Below are 24702 nucleotides of genomic sequence, written 5' to 3'. Positions count from 1 at the left end.
GAGCAAATTTTATCCTAAATCAGACCACCAGGAACAATAACCCAAGGGAGAGAAAGGAAGTGAGGGTTTTCAAATTTGTCCTCATTTCAAGAATGTATAGAAACATATACAATATTACATTATATATATATATATATATTACGCTCCAGAAGAGCATCACCACACCAGTGGGTAGGTAAAGACCTGCAAACTCTACTCAAGAAAGAGAGAGTAAAAGGTGTTGGAGAGTCCAGAGGAATGAAAAAGCCACAAAAAGTGCAATGGCTTACCACAAAACCTTATACTGAAAAGCAGACTACTCCTGATTTAGAGAGTTGCACTGATGGTCAACAGTCCTCTTCTGAATTACTCATGATAGCCTATGGGTGATGGTCTTCAAAGTACTGAACAGAATTATACATATATGCCATTAAGTAACCAGTAATGACCTTGCTGAATACTGCATCTCATCATTATGTGATACAACCTTAAAAATGGCAGATGAAGGTTAAAGTATAGCATACCTGACCAGACAACACTTCCCACTATGCAGGATCTTAATAAGTAATCAAAACATAAGGAGAGGCCAGCCCTTGGAAGAAACAAAAAAATTACACATACCCAGGCAGATTCGAATCAGAGGAAGGAAATTTACCACTGGAGGGAAAAAAATATTCACCATAAAGGGATACTACTAAAGACAAAAGTACAAGCAGTAGTCCATATTCCAGCCTGGATAATTTCCCTTAGAGGAAAATAAAAAGGGACCACCAGGACTTAGAGGGTAATCTAGAACAGGTTGGGAACAAATATGGGAAATAGATGGAATAAAGAAAGATATGAATGCAGAGTCATCCAAAAATCAGTGGAGATCTGTGGAGTGAAAATCAAGACTGAGCCAGTCCAACTAAGCCACCTAGAGAACTTTAAATATAAAGTTACATATGACAGAAATAAGTTAGATGAGGAAAGGCATAGATGGAAGATTGGTTCATTATACCTAAAAATATCCTGGTTATATATGTACTACAACCTACAAGAAACCATTGGTAAAAGAGAGAAGACCTAAGAAGGAGTTGGAAAAGAAACACCTACTGTACAATGCTCACTATCTCACCATCAAATAACATCTGTAAAAACAACCAGATGGTCAATAGAAACCTAAGCAAAGGTGCCATTATTGAAGGAATACTCACCAAAGGCAATGTTTGAGTACTACAGACAGGTATTGGAGCAGCCATTGAAGCATATATTACAAAAGTAGTAGAACATCTCGAGGTAACAAGTAAAGAGAGGAAAGGTCCTTACAAACTGTTCAATCATACTTGGTTAACAAATTAATCAACATCAAACTTACAACTGTTTAAACATCAGAAATAAAAACAAAGAACAAATTAATATCTGACTAAAAATCCATCAAAATCAATGCAAACAACAAAGTATACAAAAATACTCAACTTACCAAAGTCAAAACACTGATGATGTGAAATACCTAATGCCTTAGTGTGAAAGTAAGAACAAAACCTGGATAAGAAAAATAAATGTGTTCCCAGAAACAGCAGCAACTGTGCTGGGTTGATTGGTTTGGCATTTTATGGTGCAAACCAACCAGGCTATCTGCACCAACTACATTGGGAATCATGAGAAATTACAAATCTATAAAACAGAATAATGTTTGGAAACAGAGAAAAACAGAGAATCAAAATCTGTATTGCAATAGAAAGCAATATAGAATGAAGGCACATTATGTGTAGGCAATATAAAAAGTGAGGTACACACAAATTAATACAGAGGGAGACAGCTATTCCAAGAGTGTGTATCATGCTCCTATTGCTTGATGGCTTTTGCATGCATAGTCCAAGCTAAATGAGCAGTTTGAACTGTAGGGTATGAAGGCTAGTGCATCAAGCAAGAAGATTTCTTTTCAGTGCATTTAAGGGTAAAAGAAGATTGATTGTGTGAAAGGAAGATAAACTCAGAAACTTGGTCAAATTTAAAATTAGAAATTCATGATTAAATGCATTTAAACAAATGTGCACAGTAGCATGGAGTGTCATTAACATATATATTCTTGCAGATGTCAAAATTTCAGCTTTCAATGGATGAAAATCGGCAAAAATTTATAATTAAAATTTTGTTGCGTATATAATGCATGAAGTAAAATTGTGACCAGTCTAAATAGAAAATATCAGCTAAAAATACAGATAGATTACATATACATATCTTTTCTAAATATGTATGGTAGGTTATTAACTCACTCTGAAAACCTTTTTAAATCTTTCACCTTAGTAACATATGGTTCGAAAATTACCATAATTATATGAATTTTCTGGATAAATCATGTGGCCCTGTAAATATATTAGGTATACAGTCATGTGAAAAAGTTAGGACACCCTATGAAAGCCTGTGTATTTTTGTAACATTTTTGGATATATAGATATTTAATCTCAATTTCAACAATACTGAGAGATTATAGGAATATAACTAAACAATTAAAACTGAAGAAAAGACTTTTCAAGATCTTCTGTAAATGTAATTCTACAAAAATCCATATCCTAACTGCAGAAAAAGTTAGGACACCCTAATCCCTAATAGCTAGTGTTACCACTTTGGCTGAAATAATTGCAGTGAGACACTTCTTGTAGCCATCTACCAGTCTCTGACATCAGTCTGAAGAAAGTTTGTCCCACTCCTCAATGCAGAATTCTTTTAGCTGTGAGATGTTTGAGGGGTTTCTTGCATGTACAGCTCACTTCACATCACCCCATAGCATCTCAATGGGAATAAGATCTGGGCTTTGACTCAGCCATTCCAGGACTCTCCATTTCTTAGTTTGCAGCCAGTCCTTGGTGGACTTACTGGTATGTTTTGGGTTATTGCTATGTTGTAGGGTCCAGTTCCGCTTCAGCTTTAATTTTCTTACAGATGGTCTCACATGATCCTCAAGCACCCTCTGATACACAGTAGAATTCATGGTGGATTCTATGACTGTGAGATGTCAAAGTCCTGCTGCAGCAAAGCAGCCCCAAACCATGACACTTCCACCTACATGCTTCACAGTTGGTATGAGGTTCTTTTCGTGGAATGCTGTATTTGTTTACACCAAACATGTCCTCTGTTCTGGTGTCCAAATAATTCAATTTTGGACTCATCTGTCCAAAGAACATTATTCCAGAAGTCCTGGTCTTTGTCTACATTCTCTCTGGCAATCTTCAGTCTGGCCTTGATGTTTCTCTTAGAGAGCAAAGGTTTCCTCCTTGCACACCTCCCATGCAAGTTAAACTTGTGCAGTCTCTTTCTGATTGTAGAGGCATGCACTTTCACATCAACAGTAGCCAGAGCCTGCTGTAGGTCCCATGATGACATGTTAGGGTGTTTGGAGACCTCTTTTAGCATCTTGCGGTCTGCGGGGTTAACTTGCTTGGACAACCAGACCTGGGCATGTTGGCAGTTGTTTTGAAAGCCCTCCGCTTGTTGAATATTTTCCGGACAATGGAATGGCTGATTTCAAAATCTTTTGGGATCTTTTTAAATCCCTTACTAGACTCATAAGCTGCTACAATTTTCTTTCTGAAGGCCTCAGACAGCTCTTTTGCTCTCACCATGGTGCTCACTCTCACTTCAACAGTCTGGAGCACACCAAACTAAATGTCTGAAGTTTAAATAGGGAAAGCCTCATTCAAAATGCTGAGTAACAATCTTCTAATCATGTGCACCTGGTGTGATACACCTGTGTGTGAGTTAAGCCATTTTAAGTGGGAATAAATGTGGAGGTGCCCTAACTTTTTCCTCAGTTAGAATATGCATTTTTGTAGAATTACATTTGCAGAAGGTCTTAAAAAGTCTTTTCTTCAGTTTTAATTGTTTAGTTTTATTCCTATAATCTCTCAGTATTGTTAAAATTGAAATTAAATATCTATATATCCAAAAATGTTACAAAAATACACAGGCCTTCATAGGGTGTTCTAACTTTTTTCACATGACTGTACTTGATTACATGATTACAAACATTTTATTATTCTACCCTTTGTTACTTTTGTTATTAACGGACTATAAATTATGAAGAGAATAGAGTAAATTTACAAGACCTCCAAACATAACCAAATTTCGTTAATAATGTATCAAAAAGATACAGTATATATTACAAGTGTTATTTAGTAAACATCATAAACAATAGAAAAGTTTTAAAAACACTGGCTTTTGGCAAAGATTACATTGCATTTATCATGTGATGGCAGGTAAAAGTTTGCTTAGTAAAGGCAAATACTTTGTATGCATTCTATATACATATAAGCATAAAAGCAACCATTAATATTATATACTCACTTAAGATAACACAAATACTGCTCATTTATGCTGTTTCTGACATTGGTCAGGCATTACTAAACATTTTGCATATGAAATTGGACAGTATTAAACAAAATGTTTTAAATTATTGGTTCATCTGCAACTGTGCGACCATACATTTTGTTTTAAAATATCTTAGGCTCTTTTTTTTTCTAATAATTACTTGAGACAAGAAATTCTTATTACCTTATGCCAACTGGAAGTGATATTATCGATCCATACTCCACAGTTCTCCAACTTAAGTCTTATGTCTGGCATATTAATAACAGTGGGTTCTTTTTGCTCTTCTAACAGAAGAAACCTCTGCAAATGTTCAAGCACTAAAATTCATAATCCAAACTCTGGAAGAATAAAAATACATTAAAACCTAGCTCATAAACGGTCAATAAAAACAGTGAGTCCAGAAATAATATTAATATTCCTTTATATTAACACAGCTTCTAGACAGCCTGTGTAATAAGAACCTTCACTTGCTTATATGCATATTTATTTCCTATTTTTCCATCACTATGTCTCAGCCCAAATTCTACAGGTACAAAACTCTGTGTAATGTCAAAACAATTGTGTATTTTATCAATAAAGCACCATATTCAAACATGATACCATATGCTTTTTTATGTTATGAAAAATATTAGTAGTATTACCCCTAAATAGCAGCACTGTTATCATATCAAATTGTGAAAGTTAATATATTGTTACATTGAAAATATATTTCTGATAGATAGTGCTTCTCTTACATAACAGCTATTCTTGTTCAGTGCTGCCCTCCATCAGTACAAACGTTTTTGCTAACCACTAACCTCAAAACTCCCACATATCCCATATCTCAATGCTGTTTGGTTGTTTTGTAGTATGCAAATAACCATGTGACAACCTTCCACTAACAGGAGAGTGACATTTTTATTGCAGCTGGATCCCTCTTTATATAGAACACAGTCTTCACTTTGAAATTAGGCAGAAAAGCAGCAGCAGAAGTGAGAAGAAAAAGAGGGAAGTGTAAGAGAGGGTAAATATTTACTAGAAATACATATTCAATGTAGGAAAATATTAACTTCTGAATATATCTTACCCCATCTCATGTAACAGATATAATCCCACAATGACCTGATGAAGGGACTGGTGCAAAAGCTACACAGATGAGTACTCTTTGGAAAGGATCAGAAGAATACCCCTAGAGTGCATCTTCTCTAGTTAGAGTAATACACTTGTATGACATTGCACATCTCAACCAAGTATATTCTTCAGCCATCATAAAAGTATGGATTAATTACATAATTGAACAGAAAAGAAGAGCACATTCTTGAATGTAGATCTATCAACTGGTTTAGCTCCTTTCCAAAATGAAATCTCCCTGGAACCAACCTACAGGAGATGGTAGGATAGGGGATTCCCCAGTTGAATAGTTTGTTTAATATATAGATGGATATATCCTATGGTGTAGAATGGCTAGGGCATATCAGACTGTACTTGGAGGTTCAATTCCAGTCCAAAAAAAAGGTGGGATCAAGTATTTACTGTCTAGTCCATGGTAACAGGAAAGTTCCAACCATCTTCTCCTCTGAATGATGAAACAAGAGAGGAAAATGTTCTGTTCAGTTTTTCTTGTCAGAGAAAGTGTGTAGATCTACAACAAAAACTAATCACATGGAAACCTGACATCTGAGCAACAGAAAGAAGTGAAGTGTAATCTGATGGTTTACTCAAATCCAAAATCAAATGGACTTTTTCTGGTGACTGGTCCAGCTACTTTCCAAAATCAGACCTTTCAAAAATTATCATCCAAAATGTGGTAGAATGTGGGTTCCCCAGCTAAATAATATATACAATACTTCTGTCTATGTTAGGACAAGGGCTCTTTCCCACCATATGTGTGAGGGTTTATGTTGGCTGGTCCAGCTCCATTCTAGTTAGGCCTCTGTGGAACTGATTTTCAGGAAATGGTAAAATGATGGTTTCTCAGCCAAAAGGGTAAACTCTAATTTGATGGATCATCTCCAGTTCAAGGCTGGTTTGAGTATATTTCTTATAGTCTGCAAGTGTAGAAAGTTTCTAAATAATCTACACCAACAGAACACCATTGCCCAACTCTTGAATAAATGGGAGGAAACACATTCAGAAAGTCTCCACGGTCCACCTCTACAGAGGATTGAAACTGATAAGTAGTGAGGACTCCTGTACTTCACTTATACAAGTATAGAAAACATGATGGAGAGTCTGAAGGAAAGTACACGGGAAATTGTGCAATGGTTGACCATAAAACCCTATTTTGAAAAGCAGACTCTTCCCAATTTATTTAATTTAAGGAAAGGAGGCATAGTTATGACGCAATATACCTTGAAGTGAATTTACTAGCTGTCTTTAGAAACATCCTATCTCAGGTTGTCTCTGAGGTAGGATAGGAATTTCCAAGCCAACAAATATATCTATCATGGTCAAACCATGCACCAGATCTATCAGGAATCAACATGCAGGAAATTCATAATATTAGAAGAACAGGTAGGTTCAAAAGGTTTTGACAGAAACAAATAAAATAACATATAATCAAGAGTGCTTTTGAAAGGTCCACCTACTCAATACCCAGCAGTGACAGATATGCAAGAACTACTGACAGACAGTTAATTAAAAAAATGAAGACATGAGGAATATATAGATGAAAAGGAAGTTCATCATACTCAAAGACAAATTCTGAAAAACAGTATATTTGCTGATATACCACAAAAAAAGAATGATGGACAGAATGAGAAAAAAATGGAAGCCAAAAGAATGGATAGTCCAGACAGTCTTTCAATGGACCAAAATAAAGAGTATGTGAAGTTGAAGTGTGGTGATTACTGGATGATGCATCAGCAATAGAGGTTGATAGAGGATGCATTAGAAATGAATAAGTGGTAAGAGAGGTGCTGTTGGAAGAGGATAAGGGCTTGAAACCAATTTTGGAATGGCCAGTGAGGTGCTATAAAATAACATTACACTCAGTAGAATGAATGATGGATAAAACCCTGGAAAGGTGATGGATAGAAAGGTAGGTATACAGGTAAGTTTTGGTCCAATCATGACTGAAGACATCTGCTAGTAAAGACAAAGAATAAAGTACCAAAAATAAAGAATGGGTTAATTTGACATTGAGATGTGTAACAAATATGTCCAGAAGTGGAGAATCCCACAGATTTCATAACCACTGGAAAATTTAAGAATTGATGTGCACTGCCATTTCAAGTGAAGACTACCAACTTGAGACTTTCATAAAAATCCATTCTCACTCATCAACCCATAAGAAAAACTGTGTACATAAATGTAACCAAGGTGATAAAGTTAACAGAAGAGTGCTTACTGTGGTGCTGTCTCTGTTGAGCCATCAAATAAAAACAACTTGAAGTGAAGGAGGGAGATGAATAATGGAGTCCAGGGAATCCCAAGCAAAATCCCATCGATTTTGCAACACCTCTGAAGAATTCACATGTGAGCACAATCCAAGGGTATAAGGGCATATTACGGAATAAAAAAAAAAATAATCCCAAAAGTGGGAATATTGTGCAGACAGTGTAATAAGAGGGTTGGGCTTTGAGCACTATGTGTTCCATCAACTGTAGATCAAGAGAAGAAAGATGAGCCTATCTGAAGTTGGAACTGAAAAATACTCCCAAGTGGACAAGGAAAGGAAGGGTATTTGCAATTTAATGATCAATCTCATGTAAGTTGCTTCTTGAAGAGTGTGTTGGTGAACCAGTCATCCATTTAGTAGTGGAAATATAAACCTTGTGCATGCAGTAGTTGAGCAAAGACTCTGACCACTTGAAAAAAAAACAGGGAGCAGTCACCAGATTAAAAGGTAACATGCAGAACTGATAAATTTGACCCATTTACACATAAAAAAGGTAATGCTTTAATGACAGTGCAATAGGAATTCACAGGCAAGCATCCAAGCTGTCTATTATGGTAAAAAGAATGACTCCATGAAAAAATGGGGAAGAATAAAACTGGTTGAGGTCTGATAGGTCCAACACTGGATATCAGTTCCTCATTGTATTGAGAACTACAAACAAACTGGAATAAAACCTTGTAAAGAGAAAACTGACAAGTTTCAGGATCCCAGAGAAGAAGGAAGAATATTGGGTCTGTGGACAAAAAAGGAAGGTTGAGGAATTGAAGGGATAAATTTTCTGACAGTACCCACATTACCAATAAATTTGAAGTTAAAATGTGCCACAAGTGCACAAGTCTGGCCAAATGTGCTCCTACCTTACCAGAACTCAATGGATAGTCACTGCAAATATTGGTAATGGGTTTCACTTGTAAATAATTTGACAACTCATCATTGAAACATAAGAAAGAGGAACAAATAAAAAGGCTGAAGGAGGAGAATGGGAAAAAGGAATAGGTGGAAGTTGCAACGATCAGAAAACCAAGAAAGAAACAGAATAATATTGTCAAGTAGCCTATACCTGTGACTCCAAACATTTTGGAGATCACCAACAGTTAACCTGCATAAGAAAAGAAGCTATTTGAAAATTTCATAGTTAGGTTATAAGTAAGTACATATTAGTAAACACTGTCTCTACTCAGGATATTCCAATGACATGCCATGTTGGGAGGAAAAGGGTCAAAGATGAATAAGTGTACCAAAGTGGATAAAATGATGATAAAAGTATTTTCCAAAACATCCTGGTAGGATGTGAATGGAAGAGAAGTAATACATTAGACTGGGTTAGAGTAAATTGAAGGTAGGAATAATGCACATGAGAAAACCTCACAAAACTGTCAGAGGTTGAGTCCCAAACTTGAATCAATGATTCTGGCTGTTGGGAAACCACAAATAGGAAACATCTTAAAGGCATTCTAATGAATTTTGAGTGGTGCAAGGCATGCTGGCCCCTGCACACAATTTTGCCTAAAATTACATAGCATGGACCTTAATATCTCTAACTGGAAGAAATCAAAACATTCTGAGAAAGGTTCTGAGTGTACATGGGAAAGAATCATATGAAACCAGGAATAGATAAAAAAGGTCATATACCTGTGACATTAAATCTATGAAGGCTGAGAGCACTCTTTGAGATTACAAATAAAAAATTCATAACTGTATGGAATAGGAGAACAAAAGTTCAGAAAATTTTTGTCACCCAGTCCAGACTCCAGTGGAAAAAGAATATCTTTTCTGGGTTCTGGAGAAGCTGTTGGTTGCATGATGGATTTAAACTCCTTTTGTACTAAGACTGAGACCTCCTTAGCTAAAAATGTGGAGCCTGAAGCCTGAGACAAAATGTTGTTGTTGTTGCTGCTGTAGAAGTATTCACCGTCAAGGTTGTAGTAACTTGAAATAATGTGTTCATATTCAATTCTAGAGAATTCATCAAATACTACAAAAACATTTCTGTCCTATTTTCAACTGATATTAAATGAACTAAAAACAATAAATCTACCACGAAGAAAGAAAGAAAATAAAGAAATGAACATAAGTCTAACTGACATAAACAAATTTTTGCACACATCTCATTTACACTGTGTCAAATTAAGAACTGAAGACTGGATTTTACAATGAAGAATTTGCACATACATACAGCACTGAATGAAAAAATCAATTATGTCTAAAGAGGTAAGAAACTATGATGGAACATAGTGTTCCATTTCACAGAGACAATGCATTTGCCAATAATTTAAGAATTTGTATAATGATAAAATATATGTAAACATATTATGATAGTCAAATTACATTTAATCTTTTTCCCCTGATGATACATGAGAAATTACAGCTTTTCCTAACATGTTCTCAAAAATATACATTAATATTGTTTCCTTCATTTCTTTTATTATTTAACATCACTGTAACTTGTAACCTTTTTACAAGGGGGTAATAAAAATCTTCAAAACATACTTATCTCAACCTATGGTACTACAGAAAAAAATATTCAAGCAAGGAAAGGGCAGATCAGATTAAAAGTACAATTATAATTTTATTTTCAAAAAATTAAGTAGTGTAACCAATCATGCACAGTTTCCGAGAATTAAAAATGGAATTTTTGCATACTTTTCTAGTTTTTATGTCATAGTGACATAATAGGAGAAAACTATTACAAAGGATTATCACCAAACTTCCTAAATATCACATGAAAATGATACAAATTATTTAATGATTCTAAACCAAATTAAAATATAATATCCATCATAATCACTTTTAATTGTACCACCAGAGTAACTATTAATAAAACATCTTTCAGGTATATATCTTTAATTTCAAATATAAACGGCTGTAAGTTAGCTTTAAATCACACTTTCATGAGTGATCTCCAAAATGTAAGCTATCAAAGTACTGTATGAAGAAAGAACATCCTTCACAACTCAAGTGAATACATTATCCAGAAAAAAACATGAACTATTTTCTTTATGCAATATTTTCTTTTTGATATTGTTGAATGACTTTCAAATACAGAATTAGACTGATTTTACATTTAAAAATACTTTGTGAGCTGTAATTAAAGCTTACAAAAAGGAAAATGATATAAATAAAAAAAATTAAATTCATCCTAAAAAGAAACTTATGTTAAAGACTCAAGTTTAATTCTTTACAAAACTAAGCAAAAAGACAATGTACTGACTTAAACTTAAATAACAGTCCCACCAATATCTATGACTGTTAGACTTAAAGAAAAACCATTTTAAAGTTATTTACACAGTGTATGGTGGTAATTTATTCATGCTTAATAAAATGTTTTAAATTAATCAAAGTTATAGTATTACCTCTATTCGTTTAAATGAAATAAGAGACTCTGCTCCATGTGATACTCCTTGGGGGAAAAACAAGGTCATTGTATAGCGCAAGTTGTTGAAGAGAGCTACACTAACAAATGCCACTTCTGCTGTTAATTTATTTCCCATAAACACATATGTAATTAAACAAATGAACAGGATGATTTTTGAGGCAGCAAAATATAAGGACATGTTCACTGCTCGCAGGATTGAAGTAGACTGAATTTTGCAAATTTCCTTCCTAAATAAAATGGAAAAAAGTCACTGTTTTGGTTTTCATTTTAGTTAATTAGCTAGTCTTCCATGTTTTACACTTTTCAGTCAAGTTATGTTTATCAATTTGTAGTGAGGTAATATTTCATTTTTAAATTGTCTTTTTCTAGTGACAAAATTAGTTATTTATGAAAAAATACAGTTTAAAATAACAAATGAAGTAAATCAAGGAAATATACAAATTTAAAAAATCTCTTTTAGAAGACACTTTATACTACTTGTAATTGTTAATAATACATAAATGATTCAAAAATTCAATATGACATACATATAAATTCTATTATAGTAGCTTTTTAGTAGTATCATAGTTCCACCAATACTCAACAGTCCATTACACTGGGGAACACTTTTTCAGTAACTTTGAGTTGCATTGGATATTTTAACTGATTCTGAAGGAGTTATAGGCGCTGATTTCAAATCTGAAATTAGTTTTTCTCTATAAGCTCTAGTTTGTATGCAATTTGAGGTTAATGAAATTGTACAAATGTGAACTTGCGTAAACCATTTTCACGTCCATTTTTTGAACAGCCACCTTGATAAGTTCCCTGACAACCTGGGGGCTGTGAGTGACGAACAAGGAGAACGATTCCACCAAGACCTAAAGGTCATGGAAGAACGCTACAAAGGGCGCTGGGACAAAAGTATGATGGCTGACTACTGCTGGAGCATTAAACGAGATTGTCCGGATGAAGTGTACAAACGCAAATTCCTACCTGAATAAAATACACAAACAAATTGATAAGCTATTCCTATAATTTCCTATAATAACGAAACATTAAAAAATAAATAAAGATGTCAAATTGCATAAAATCTGTAGCTTGCAGACAAAAACCGACTTCAGATTTGAAATCAACACACTAAAATTGACTATAGAAAGGTCTTTTTTTAAATGCAACGAAATGAGTGTTCCCCAGTGTTATTCATTATTTTTTTATTAATGCTATAAAACATGTACTACAAGCCTTAACAAATATTTTTCAATCTAGAAGCCAGCTTTAAAACTCGAAAGCCAGGTTTGCCTAAACTTGTTCTAGTGTTTATAGATGTACTGGAAAATGGGGGCTACACTAGTGCCTCGATTATCTATTCCTCCGTTATACATGATCCTTGATTATCCGAGGACCCCCCTCATTTTCTGAAAGTAATTGTGCCATTACAATTCTGGACAGTTTGTTTGTTTGTTTTTTGGAATTTCGCACAAAGCTACTCGAGGGTTATCTGTGCTAGCCGTCCCTAATTTAGTAGTGTAAGACTAGAGGGAAGGCAGCTAGTCATCACCACCCACCGCAAGATAATAATGGATGTAACTGTGTGTTTTGTGTTTTTCATATAGCAAAGCCACAAAGGACTATCTGCTCAGCCCACCGAGGGGAATCGAACCCCTGATTTTAGCGTTGTAAATCCGGAGACATACCGCTGTACTAGCGGGGGCCGTTCTGGACAGTAATGTACATACTTTAAGGAAATTCTTGCTCATAACTCAGTTTTGGATTTAAATCAGGTGTAGCTTACGTATAAAGTTTTCTTGTGCAAGATTTGATGTGCTCTGAATCGTAAGTTGACCATTTTATCTTCTAAGCCTTGCTTTGTTGCAGCTTTTATTTTTAGCTATTACGATAGAAATAAAAAAAATATTTCTAGTTTGACTAATTTTATTTGATTAGTAATTAAAAACATAATATTCTAAAATACACTAATATTTCTTAAGAGTTTCACCCAACTTCTGTTGTTCACTGTTCTATGCTGCACGGAGGGCACCCCTTAATAATCAAATTAGCGGCAGATGCATGTGGATATTTTGTTAGTTTAGTTACACAATCTTTTTTTAATCTGTTTTAACAAAGGTTGTTGCGTAATAATTACCAATAATATATTTTTACTAATTTTTTACTTATTTTTCATAAGTATTGACAAGCACCGAATTCCTTAAGCATTTATAGCGGAAAAAGTGCCGACACTTAGAGCTATTTATGCCTACTTTAGTGTTCAAATTACACTGAAATATAAATGAGCAATTAAAACGGGTAGTATTATAGAAGAAAAAAAGTGGAATTTGACTCATGTAATTCACGAAATTCGGAGACATCGTGTGTGGCCGATTGACACTTGGCTCTTATGATCATGGTGACTTTTATCATGTTTCATGATTATGTAGTTAAACGACGGTAAAAAGACAATAATTTAAAATAAGGCACTTCAAGTATATTGAATAATTGTATTTTAATTAAAGAATGGTCTTGCTAGTGAGATACACCAGTGCTTTGATTATCCACTGTTTCTCCCCCCCCCAGTTATTGTTTTCCCTGGACCAGCGCTGATAATCGAGGCACCAGAGTATATTCAGTATATTAATTTGCTTTCGCAGTAGCCAGTATATGCTAATCATCACGTGATATTAACAATCACGTTGTAGTATTAACTGAACTAGCTGCCTTTTGTCTGTATGAGTTTAAACTCGGGTACGAATTGGATACAACAAGAAATACAAAATGTCACAAATATTAGTAACCACATTGGTTAATCTGTTGATACGTGTTTATTCATTGAAAGCACATGTACAAAAAAAAATATTCCTAACTACAGATGGCAGCACTTATCTCAATATTCTTAACACTATGATGATAACTAGCTGAAGGGGCGTAGATTTATTACACCCGATGGGGGGGGGATGATTTTTGCAACCACTTATATGGACTGTTCAATTTGCAAATTAGTAATCTCTGATTACGTGAACCTTAAAGCTGTAAACATGCAATCACAGAGTAATCTTGTTGCCACGATACTTCCATGTATACTTAGGCCTACTGACTGATACTTACGAACTATCGCTTAGATCGAAAAACTTAGAAGCACGCCTGTATTAAAGATGTACATTTCGGCTACTGAAAAAAGCTTACATCTAGGCCTAATTATGCAATTTGATTGGTAAGAATACAAGAACAAACACACAATTTGTAGGCCTGTGATGCAATAAAACAATTCAACAGACCAAACTGTAGAGGGGATGATTGTATGCACCATACCCCCCACCTAAAATGAAGAAGGGATGTATCACACCCATCCTCCCCAGGATCTACGCCCCTGACTAGCTGCCTTCCCTCTAGTTTTACACTGCTAAATTAGGGATGGCTAGCACAGATATACCTCGTGTAGTTTTGCACAAAATTAAAAACAATCAAACAAACCAGATTCGGATTTTACTTATATATGTAAAAACGGCTCGTTTGGGTTGAGAAAATTTTTTTTGCGTAGAGGAGTGAACAACATTTCGACCTTCTTCGGTCATCGTCAAGTTCACAAAGAAAGAGAGAGGTAACTGACCGGAAGCTGACCACATGTTTGAAAGGGGTTATGTAACTGAGTGTCGGAATGTAGAGGGCTGGCTTAGATGTTTGAATATATAAACGCAAACTAATGTAGCAGGGGTTTAGTTTAGAGAGAGAGAAATCAGAAGAGTTCTCTCTCCAACTGGGGTGTTCAGGAACGTTGTAGTTCCTCTTCGTCCCCTTACATGAGAAATTTTTTTAAAATATCCGTGGAATTTTTACTTTGATAAATAGTTTATCAAATATTATTATAATATTATAATAAGTAATAATATTATGCCATTCACAATAATTACAAAAGGAATGTTAAAGTAATACAACAGGAGCACTTTATTATGATAATACATTTCTTCTAAGGTACAATTTAGAATTAATGTGGTAAAAATATGTCTGGAGAAATAAAGCATGTTTATTTAAGATTTTACATGCATAATAACCATATAAACATGTACTTTACTCTTGTATTATAATACTCTATGGCAGGGGGTTCCCAACCGGTGGGTCGCGACCCCCCAGGGGGTTGCAAAGCCTTGGCAGGGGAGTCGCGTAGCTTGTTAGAAGTAGCTTGGGATAACATTAATTTTATTTCATCAATTACATTTTCGTGTCGTGAGTGCCAAAATGTTGGGAACCCCTGCTCTATGGTTACTGAAACAGCACTGTTGAAGGTACTTTACAGTTTCTTCATTGTGATTATTGTGGATACCATGATAATACTACTTCTGACTTACTTCAGAATATGACAGTGTTTTAAAAAAGAATAAAACATAGCATTATGTTTAAATGTTTTATTAAGTGTTAAAATGTTTTACCTTCTGGAAGACTCAATAAGGTCAGCAAAATGTTTCTCCCAAATATGCATTTTAATCACTCGCATACCAGAAACAATCTCTTTCATCAAATGAATCCTCTCATCTGTGATGCTTGCTGCTTTCATTCTGTTGACAAGAGTTGTAAATGAAACAAAAAAACATCAATTTAAAAACTAAAATATTACTCAAGATTTTAATGAAATGTTATTTTACCAAAACACACTGGCTGACCACATTATCAGGGCTTATACTTAATGACAGTTTGGGCTACCTTTTGTCAAAATGACACACATGATATGAAAAAAGTGGTAAAAAATGTGATTTATTAAATATCACTGTTCATAAGTTTTTTATTAGTCCAATGCCTATGTTTTTCACACCACTCAAGGCATTTTTCTTCTTTAAAACAGAGTCCAGTGGTTTACATAATGGTCTGATACTACAACATCCATTCTTTAGAAAGTAGAGTTAGAGATTGGTATGGATTGCCCTATACTGAATGTCTGTCAATTATTGTATTGTTTGATGATGGACTTTACCATCTGTGTTAACTGCCACTCTTTTCCTGTCATTACATGATCATTTTCATAAAATACCTCCTCTCAGAAGATATTTTATTCACCTTTTTTTATCCAGTGATCATAAACTCAAATGACTTGTGTTTGGGATCAGCCTACTAATGAAACTGTCTTGACCACTGAGACTCTGCTGGATGTGCATGCTTTACAATGCTTTTTTCAAATGATACAGTGTCTTTGCCTTTTTCTGTTATCTTACACTGGTTCTGAAATGTCCTTCTTCAACACACTTATAGTCCTGCAGGTGCAAGTCTGATCATGTCGAACTTATTTTTTTTCTTTAAAATATTATAACTTCTAAAACAGGTTTCTGCAGTTTCCAACCAGTTATAAACTATACATAATTAAAAACAGAAATCTAAAACTTTGACTGTCTACCTTCTTTATTCACTGAAATATCAATAAATATTTCAGACCAATTAGAAAAGACCTTTCCCCTCTCTCACTTTTCAGATTTCTTGCTTATTAACTTTACATGGCTGATGGATGTGTCTATAACTAAAAGGAAGAATAGATTTTGCTCTATATCAAATTTCACCTTTCCATTTGAATTTGGCAGGAAATATTGTCTTGATAAAAATGTAATATCATATAATTATGGTGCTAAAATTTTGAAAGGAAAATAGAATTTTTAACCTAGATGATTTTTGTGTTTAAAAATGTTCTGAATGGCTAACAGAATTTTATGATCTATTTATATCTTAATGACATGCCAGGTGAATTATAGTAAATTTGGATATTATATTCTTGTGACTGATAGTTTTTGTGTTCTAAAATCCACATATGAAGGGTGCACGAATTATTTGAATTGCAGACAGTTACAGAGCAAGTGCAGATATAATGTGTTTATATAATGTTTACAGGAAACCACAGTGGTCTCCTGATGTAATTTTTTTTATGTATACATTTGTTATCATTGTCTAAAGATAACAAAACCATCAAATAAAGTAAATATGAAAAGTTTAATTATTGAAATGATGAAAATGTAATTTGCATGTAAAAATTTCACAACAAATGATCCATTCAAAAAGAGAAGAAAAAAGGTATTTTATTTCATGTTTTTAAATTTTTCATTTGATTTTGCATTGATAATTTTGCTACAGTTAGTGTAAAGGTAGAGAAAATATGAGATAAAATATAACATTTTACTAAGCAAATTTCTGTTTCCATTTAGGACATTCTAAAGGTTGTGCAAATTAAATATGGTAACTTCTAGACAAAAATAGTTTTATTCTGAGCATAAAAGTCAGTAAAGGCTTTATAAATTTAAAGACAAGTCTTTCATAAAAATACTTTTTTTCTGTTAAAAAAAAAATTGTAATGTTTACAAAAACTTGCCAAGTTTTGTGAACATATATTTGATACTTTCAGAGTTACAGTCACTTTCATGACTACATGTAGTTAACAAGGTGGGTATTTCTAATAAACTTTGTACTAAAAGTAGCAATGACTCCTTTAATCACATATTCTTTAACTTCAGTCAACCCTTAAATATTTATTAATAAATTAAATTTCAAGTATGAGCTTCCAAAATGCATTAATCATCTGATGTTTATCAGTTTGTTTTTTTCCTATAATGCCACTAAAATACTATATTCAACTACATTCATATTCATTTGGATATTTCAGAACAACAATTCCATTAAATACCCATCTTTTTTTTCAATGTAAAGATAAGAACCTGGTAAAGCTCCAACATAGAATGCTGTGCATTAAAAAAAGTTATTTTTCTTGAGTTTCTATTATAAAATAATCAATGAAATATGCTCCATAAAATATATCAATCAGAAAATCAAAAATAGACTATTTTCTTTAATTCTGTATGAGAAGTCACCAACACATTTTATTTACCTAAGCTCAGAAAACAGCTTTCCCATAGTACTTTGGAAAGGAATGTACAGCAAAATAACAGAGAGTCCAGCAAGACAAGCAGGGCCTAAATGTTGCCATAAAACTGTCATAGCAATTATAGTTTGAAGAGGTCCAACAACCAGGAAAGGTAAAAATACAGTAGACTAAAAGAATGGCAAAATAATAATTATAAACCAAAAGCAAAAATAAAATTGTATTGATGTTAGTGATTAAAATATATAAAACAGAAAACAAATTAACTTATGCTTATTTGCTGTGGGTCATTGTGAAGAATATTTATTACCTGAAGAGTTGGCATGCAATGAGTGTGAGTACATAACTAGCACAAATTATCATAAACAGTTAATTTCAGCCATCTTACCAAAATTATGTTAGTTTGTGTACTGTATTAAATTTTTACAATTTAAGAGAGGGATGTCAGTTCATGAAAACAGTTTTCAGCAATATGCCTCATTTATATTTAATTACACAATGTAATATTATAGTATATGCATATATTAAAAATAAATTTTAATTCATCTAATTCTACATAATTATGTTGCCTGTTAACTTTTAATAAAGCATGATACTGCTTACATTAAAAAAAAAAACATTTATTAACAATAAAGTGATTTTCACGTCTCCAACATTTTCAGGTAAAATGCACAATAAAGAAACTTGGAAATATCACAAAGTTAATATTGTAGCTACCGATATCAAAATATCCATTTATCTAAATCCAGCGAAAATTGAAAAATCTAAAGTTTTTAACACCAGTTTTTAAGAAAGATACAAAACAGCAAAATACAGATCTGATTTTCTTTTAATTCATCTAATTCTACATAATTATGTTGCCTGTTAACTTTTGAATTACTAACTTAAACATTATCTTTTTAAATGTTTCTTTTTGGAAAGAGTAGTCAGTTCTAGCTGAAAATGAAGCTGAGATTCTAATACAATTATGATTCAGTACTTCAATTACTTCATGAACTCAAACCTACATATAAGACAGAAGATAAACATTCTTTTTGAATAATGTTATAGACTGAATATGATGCATAAATTTTTAAGTAGATATTTTTGTTTTGTTTTTCATTTCTTTATTTCAAATTTCTTAGTCATTGTCTTTCATAGAGTTAACACAAGATGCATATGTAAAAACATCTTTTATGATTTTTTTCTTGTCTGCCACAAAAGATCTCTCATTTGATAACAAAACTCAACAGCTGGATTAAATATATCACAATTTCAACAAGTTACCATTCTCACCTTTTTGTGCCATTGAAGTGTGGTAGGAATTTGATTTTTGTAATGCAACAAATTCAAAACTATGATATTATTAAGTTGGTTTGCAAACCATAAAATTTTCAAAGGTATATATTATAAGATAATACCTAATGTTAAACTGACCCAGCTGATTATTTCTAGTATCAGAAAAGAATCTTCAAGAAAGTAAAAACAAAATATAGATCTAAAAGACTAATTTGGTGAAGATAAAATGTGAAACCTGTAAGTTAACAGTACCTTCTATAAAATGACAATGAAAAGGTGTTATACTTTACCGTATTAAGTATTTATTATTCTTTCACTTTTTATTCTTGTAAAACCATTAGTCATTGTGTCATAAGGACACTTTGTCAAGTTTAAAAAACAATTACCAGATTACTACAGCATGCATAAGAATTAACTAATTCACAGTCTTCATATTTATAAAACAGTGAAGTGCTAGAACCACAAATATCCAAAATATACACCATAAAGCTTCATTTATAAGTTTGAAACCTTAATGTATATACCTGATCAAATCTATTTACATCATTGGATAGAAGGTTCACCATATGTCCAATTGTTGTATTTTCAAGAGATGTCTGATCAAGCTTTAAGGCCTAAAAAAAAAAAATTCACAGGACACAAAAAATTGCATGGTGAAACAACACTACTCTTATAAAATGATTAAAATGATAGAAAAACATAAAAGTTTTTGAGTTCTAAGGAACTACACTTCTAACCCTAAAAATGCTACACATTTATAAATAACATTATGAAAGATATGTTGCTAAAATTTGCACTTAAAATATGCTAACATACACAACCTTTTTATACACTAAATTACAGCTGGCTATTCTTAATCTCATTCCAGTTCTCCAAACTCTTAAAAAGTATGGGTGATGAAAGAAGATCTGAAGAGCAGCCAGCAAACAAACTCCTCCTGCTGATAAATACATTTCTTCTTTTGTGATGGCTGTTGGATCACTGAAATAACGAATCACCCAACCTAGCATTACAGGCTGCAATATTTGTGTCCCACATTCCTGAAATAACAGACAAACAAGCAAATGTTAAATGAAGGAAATATACAGGAAAGTTATAATTTTCCTTACTGAAAATGTATTTCTGAGGGATGCTTACCCCATTCACAAGATTAGTTATTTTCATTTGATGTAGCTCTATGAGAACTTGTTTATTAATGCTTGCCATAAGCATTTTGTTCTCCTTGTTGGAATTGTCTCTCATGGAAAACATTATGCTTCACCTTTTACCTATAAGAGCATGACATGCTCAGTGTGGCTTCCTTTACACTCCACTACGTATTCTCCATTTCAAAGTTTGGCAGAAGGAAAGTGCATCAACAGTAACAAGAAGGGTGGAAAGTGTGAGTGAAGCCAAGTACTTATCAAAAATACAATTTCATATAGGAAAATTAAGTTTTGATAGGGTACTTACCTTCTATTGAGAATAACTAGAATCCCACATTGAAATGAAGGAGGGGCCAATGCAAGGGAGAGACAGAAATACCCTAAAAGCATCTGAAGGATATTCCTGATAATGAAACCAGGGTATGTTGGACCATACATGGCAGGTACACATCAACCAATATTTCCTCTACAAAGAATCAACATCCTGCAAAGGTAAGATTGGAACAATGCCAACTTCACCTTTAACCCAAGAATTGGGGATTGAAATCAACACCAATTTTGGGTTGCATCTACTTGTGCAAGGATGTAGGTGAATTGATTCACTCTAACCCAACATATTTTCTATGGGGAACCAACATTCTGTGAGGATAAAACGAGGACACCTAATCAAAGGGATGAACTGTATGTAACTGCTCAAATCTGGGTGTTGCAAAAAGTATAACTGATGGTGAACAGAGTCCAACATTTACAATGCCAAGATCCTGGCAGAGTTATAGACCAGAGACCCAAAGTTCAGTTTTGATTAAATGTGGGCATGATTTTTTGCACAGAACATCAATCTGCTCCTCAAGAAGTGGAAGAGAGGACACTAAGGATTTTCAGTGCCCTTGTACACTTGACTCATAGCTGCTTGATGTGTAGTATAAAGGCCAGATTATGGTCAAAGATAAGCCTCAAGAACATTGCCTCAGGGACCACAGGAAGCACAACTTCTCCAAGACAGAGCTCAGGATCTGGGTGAATATCCTATTGGTGGCAGAAGTGCATGCAAACAGTTTTAGAGTGAGTAAAGGTAAAACCATTTGCTGTAGTCCACTTTAGTAAGTAACTAAGGGCAACTTGTGACTGCTGTTCAATAAACCTCACACTCGATGACTTACACAAGAAGTGGAAATTCACGTCATAGAGACCGTTTGCAACGGTAGAGGGAGTTATCCACTGATGGCATTAATCTTTATAATGAAAAGTGTGACACTCAAGACACAGACTTAAGGGAATCCAAGTTCCTGTGGGAACTGTCAAACCCATATGGGCTTGGAGTCACAAGTCTCTTAAATATGTTTAACAAAAATTGGAAAATGGTTATGCAACCCATAGGAGTGGAAGTTTTACAAGATGCCACATCTGCACATTGTATCATAATATTTGTTAAAGTAAATACAGAAACAAAATGTCACTTCAGAAAGTCTTCCCTGATTGATGTCTCAAGTTGGATTAGGTGGTCTATGATTGGGCACTGTCGTCAAAACCCACACTAGAGGAGCAAGAGGAGTTTGTTTGATTCGAGGAACCAAACAAGATGAGAATTAACCATCCTCTAAGATTTTAATGAGACAGCTCGTCAAAGCAATTGGATGGTAGTTTGAAGGAATCTTGGGATCCTTTCCAGGTTTGAATAAAGGCAGGACAATAGCCTGGCACATGCATCAGGAAAATATCCTCCTGCCAGATCTGGTTAAAAACAATCAGGAGAATAGCAAGAGAAGCAGGAGAGAGATGGAATAGCACCTTGTAGTGTATATCATCATATCTGACCAATGTACTGCCAGACTGATGAAGGGCCAGCTTGAGTTCTACTAGTGTAAAGGGGAAATTATAGTAATAGAGACAATCAGCTCAAAAGGAAAGAGGCAATCACTCTGCCCAAGTCTTGATAGCTAAGAAGGTGGAGGAAGAAGCAGAAGTGCTAGATACCAAGCATAAGCTTCCATCAAGAATATCGGCGATACTCCAGGTATAAGCTACTTTCTGGCCATCAGAGAGCAAGATCGAGAGGGGGACAGAAATATATTGCCCACTGACCTTTCGAATCTTGTCCCATATGCTTTTGGAACTGGTGGTAGAAGATATGCTGGTTGTGAACTTAATCCAAGCTTCCTTCTGGCTTTGACGTCTTACCTACCGAGTATGTGCATGGGCCTGCCGGAAAGTTATGCAATGTGAGAATGTGGGATACCTACGAAAAGTATCCCAGGCCCATTTTTGAGCCTTCTGTGCCATATGGCAGGCAGGATTCCATCACAGACGAGGATATCATATAAAACCTGTCGGGGTTTTAGGAAAGATTAAGCAGCTGCTTGCATAATACAGTCAGTTACTGCTGCCACACAGTCGTCTATGGATTTCTTACGGACGATGGCAGGATCAAGTTCTGTAAGAGCAGTGAAAGGGGGCCAGTTTGCTTGATCCAGCTTCCACCAGGGCACACGGGTTGGGTGGCATTGACCACAGCCAGTCTCTGTCAAAATTACAGGAAAATGATCACTGCCTTGTAGATTATTGTCAACCCTCCATGAAAAATGGAAGAATAGTGAAGGGAGCAAAATGAGAGACTAATAGCATTAAAGGACTAACTAGGTGCATGATAATAAGTAGAAGAACCAGTATTGAAAGGAAAAAGGTTGTGATCAGAGAGCATATGCTCTATGGAGCAACCCCTCATATCAAAATCAGCACTTCCCCAGAGCGGATGATGGCCATTAAAGTCTCCATGATTAAAAAGGGAGACGGCAACTGTTAAATGAGAGCATCAAGGTATGATTGATTATAGGTCTTTCTAAGTGACAGGTAGAAAGAACACACAGTGATGGTACAACCCAAGGAAACACGGATGGTTACAGCATTCAAGGGTGTATCGAGTGGCAAAGACAGGGTGGGCACATGTTGATCAACCAACAGTGCCAGCCCTCCATGCACTCGTCCATCACACAGTCTGTCATTCTGTTTATCATTCTGTACAAAGAAAATTGCCAAAAGGTGACTGTATCGGCAGGTTTCAGAAATGTTTCCTGTAAGAAAGACATACAGGATGATAGGAAGCAATTAGTGTTTTGATGTCACCCAGATTAGAATGTAAACCTTGACAGTTCCATTGTATCAAGGTAGCCATTTTTACTTATGTTTAGGCGAATAGGGTGGAGAACCCTTCTGTTTATGACTGCATCTTTTTTCTTTACTGCCTTTTTTCGAGGGAGGTCTTTCGACCTCCATGGATCCTGACCTGGGTCAGTTGTGTAGGTCTTTGTTGTTGAAAGAAGACTTCAACGATTGAGGACATGAACAAATGATCGTTTTGCATCTTGGAGTGGGAGAAGAAGATGTATCTGAGGTAGTGCCTGTACCTAGAACAAAGGAAGTGGATATTGAGATTTGTTGGTATGTATGTAAGGTGCAGAGATGGGTGTTGAAGTTGATTCATTAACGTTTTTAACCATGGAGGTCAAAAGGCTTTTCATTTGGTTTGAGAATGATCTTTTGGAGGCACAGAGAGATCCGTCTACACTACCACTGTAGTATTGGAATGAAGTGCAGCAGCATATGTCTGAGATGAAGTGGTGGACAGCAACTTTCGAGCCTCAGGATAAGTAATGTTATGAATCATTTTGAAATGCTGCACCTCTTTTTCATCCAACCATTTGGGGCAAGAACGAAAGTAGGACAGGCAAGAGCCATTGCAAATGATACAATGAGGGTCCATTTCACACTCATAGGCATTGTGTTCCTTGCCACTACAACAAGCACACATCAAGGAACCACAACATGACGTCTCTGAGTGACCAAACTGCTGACACTGGAAACATTTGAGAAGGTTTGGAATGTATGTCCATACCCTGCAATTAAGATAACCTGCCTTAATGGTGGCAGGTGGAAGTGGTGATGTAAATGTCAGAATGAGGACGTTGGTCGGCATTGTAATTCCATCTTTGCGAGTGGAGTTACACCTCACTGCAGAAACTCCTTGCGTGGAGAAATCAGCGAGAATCTCCGACTCGGGGATGTTCTTCAAATCCCTCTCAACAATAACTCCTCATGATGAATTCAAAGTAGCATGAGGAGTAATCTCAATAGGTATATCCCCAATCACCTTTGAATGCAAAAGGATGCCACTATGTTGAGATGTTGATATTTCCACCAGTATGTCACCAGATTGAAGCTTCTTTACTGACTAGTCCCTCTAGTCCCTTCTGAATGAAAAAGAGTGACATTTGCCTTAAAGGTTTGTCTGGAAAAGAATGTAGTATAAGAAATGATGTACAACAGATGTTACAGATGTTTTAGATTGCTTCTCAGAATCTTCAAGAAGTGGTCATTTACC

At 34.7% G+C, this 24702-nt stretch overlaps 1 protein-coding gene across 1 annotated transcript in view; it reads right to left on the bottom strand.

The window, feature by feature from the left end:
- LOC143226000 (ATP-binding cassette sub-family C member 4-like) overlaps window positions 1-24702 on the bottom strand; it is a 153272-nt gene that overhangs the window by 84934 nt on the left and 43636 nt on the right. Inside the window, exons 4-9 of the mRNA XM_076456328.1 lie at window positions 20004-20222; window positions 19707-19796; window positions 17911-18074; window positions 15482-15607; window positions 11062-11311; window positions 4513-4629 (exon numbers count right to left, since the gene is read on the bottom strand). Of these exons, the coding sequence (XP_076312443.1) occupies window positions 4513-4629; window positions 11062-11311; window positions 15482-15607; window positions 17911-18074; window positions 19707-19796; window positions 20004-20222 (966 nt within the window). The remainder of the gene's footprint in view (window positions 1-4512; window positions 4630-11061; window positions 11312-15481; window positions 15608-17910; window positions 18075-19706; window positions 19797-20003; window positions 20223-24702) is intronic.

The sequence above is a fragment of the Tachypleus tridentatus genome, chromosome 9 (assembly GCF_004210375.1).
Source record: "Tachypleus tridentatus isolate NWPU-2018 chromosome 9, ASM421037v1, whole genome shotgun sequence".
NCBI lineage: Eukaryota > Metazoa > Arthropoda > Merostomata > Xiphosura > Limulidae > Tachypleus > Tachypleus tridentatus.
The sequence above is the reverse complement of the archived record's forward strand: the minus strand, read 5'-3'. Positions and strand labels throughout refer to the sequence as shown.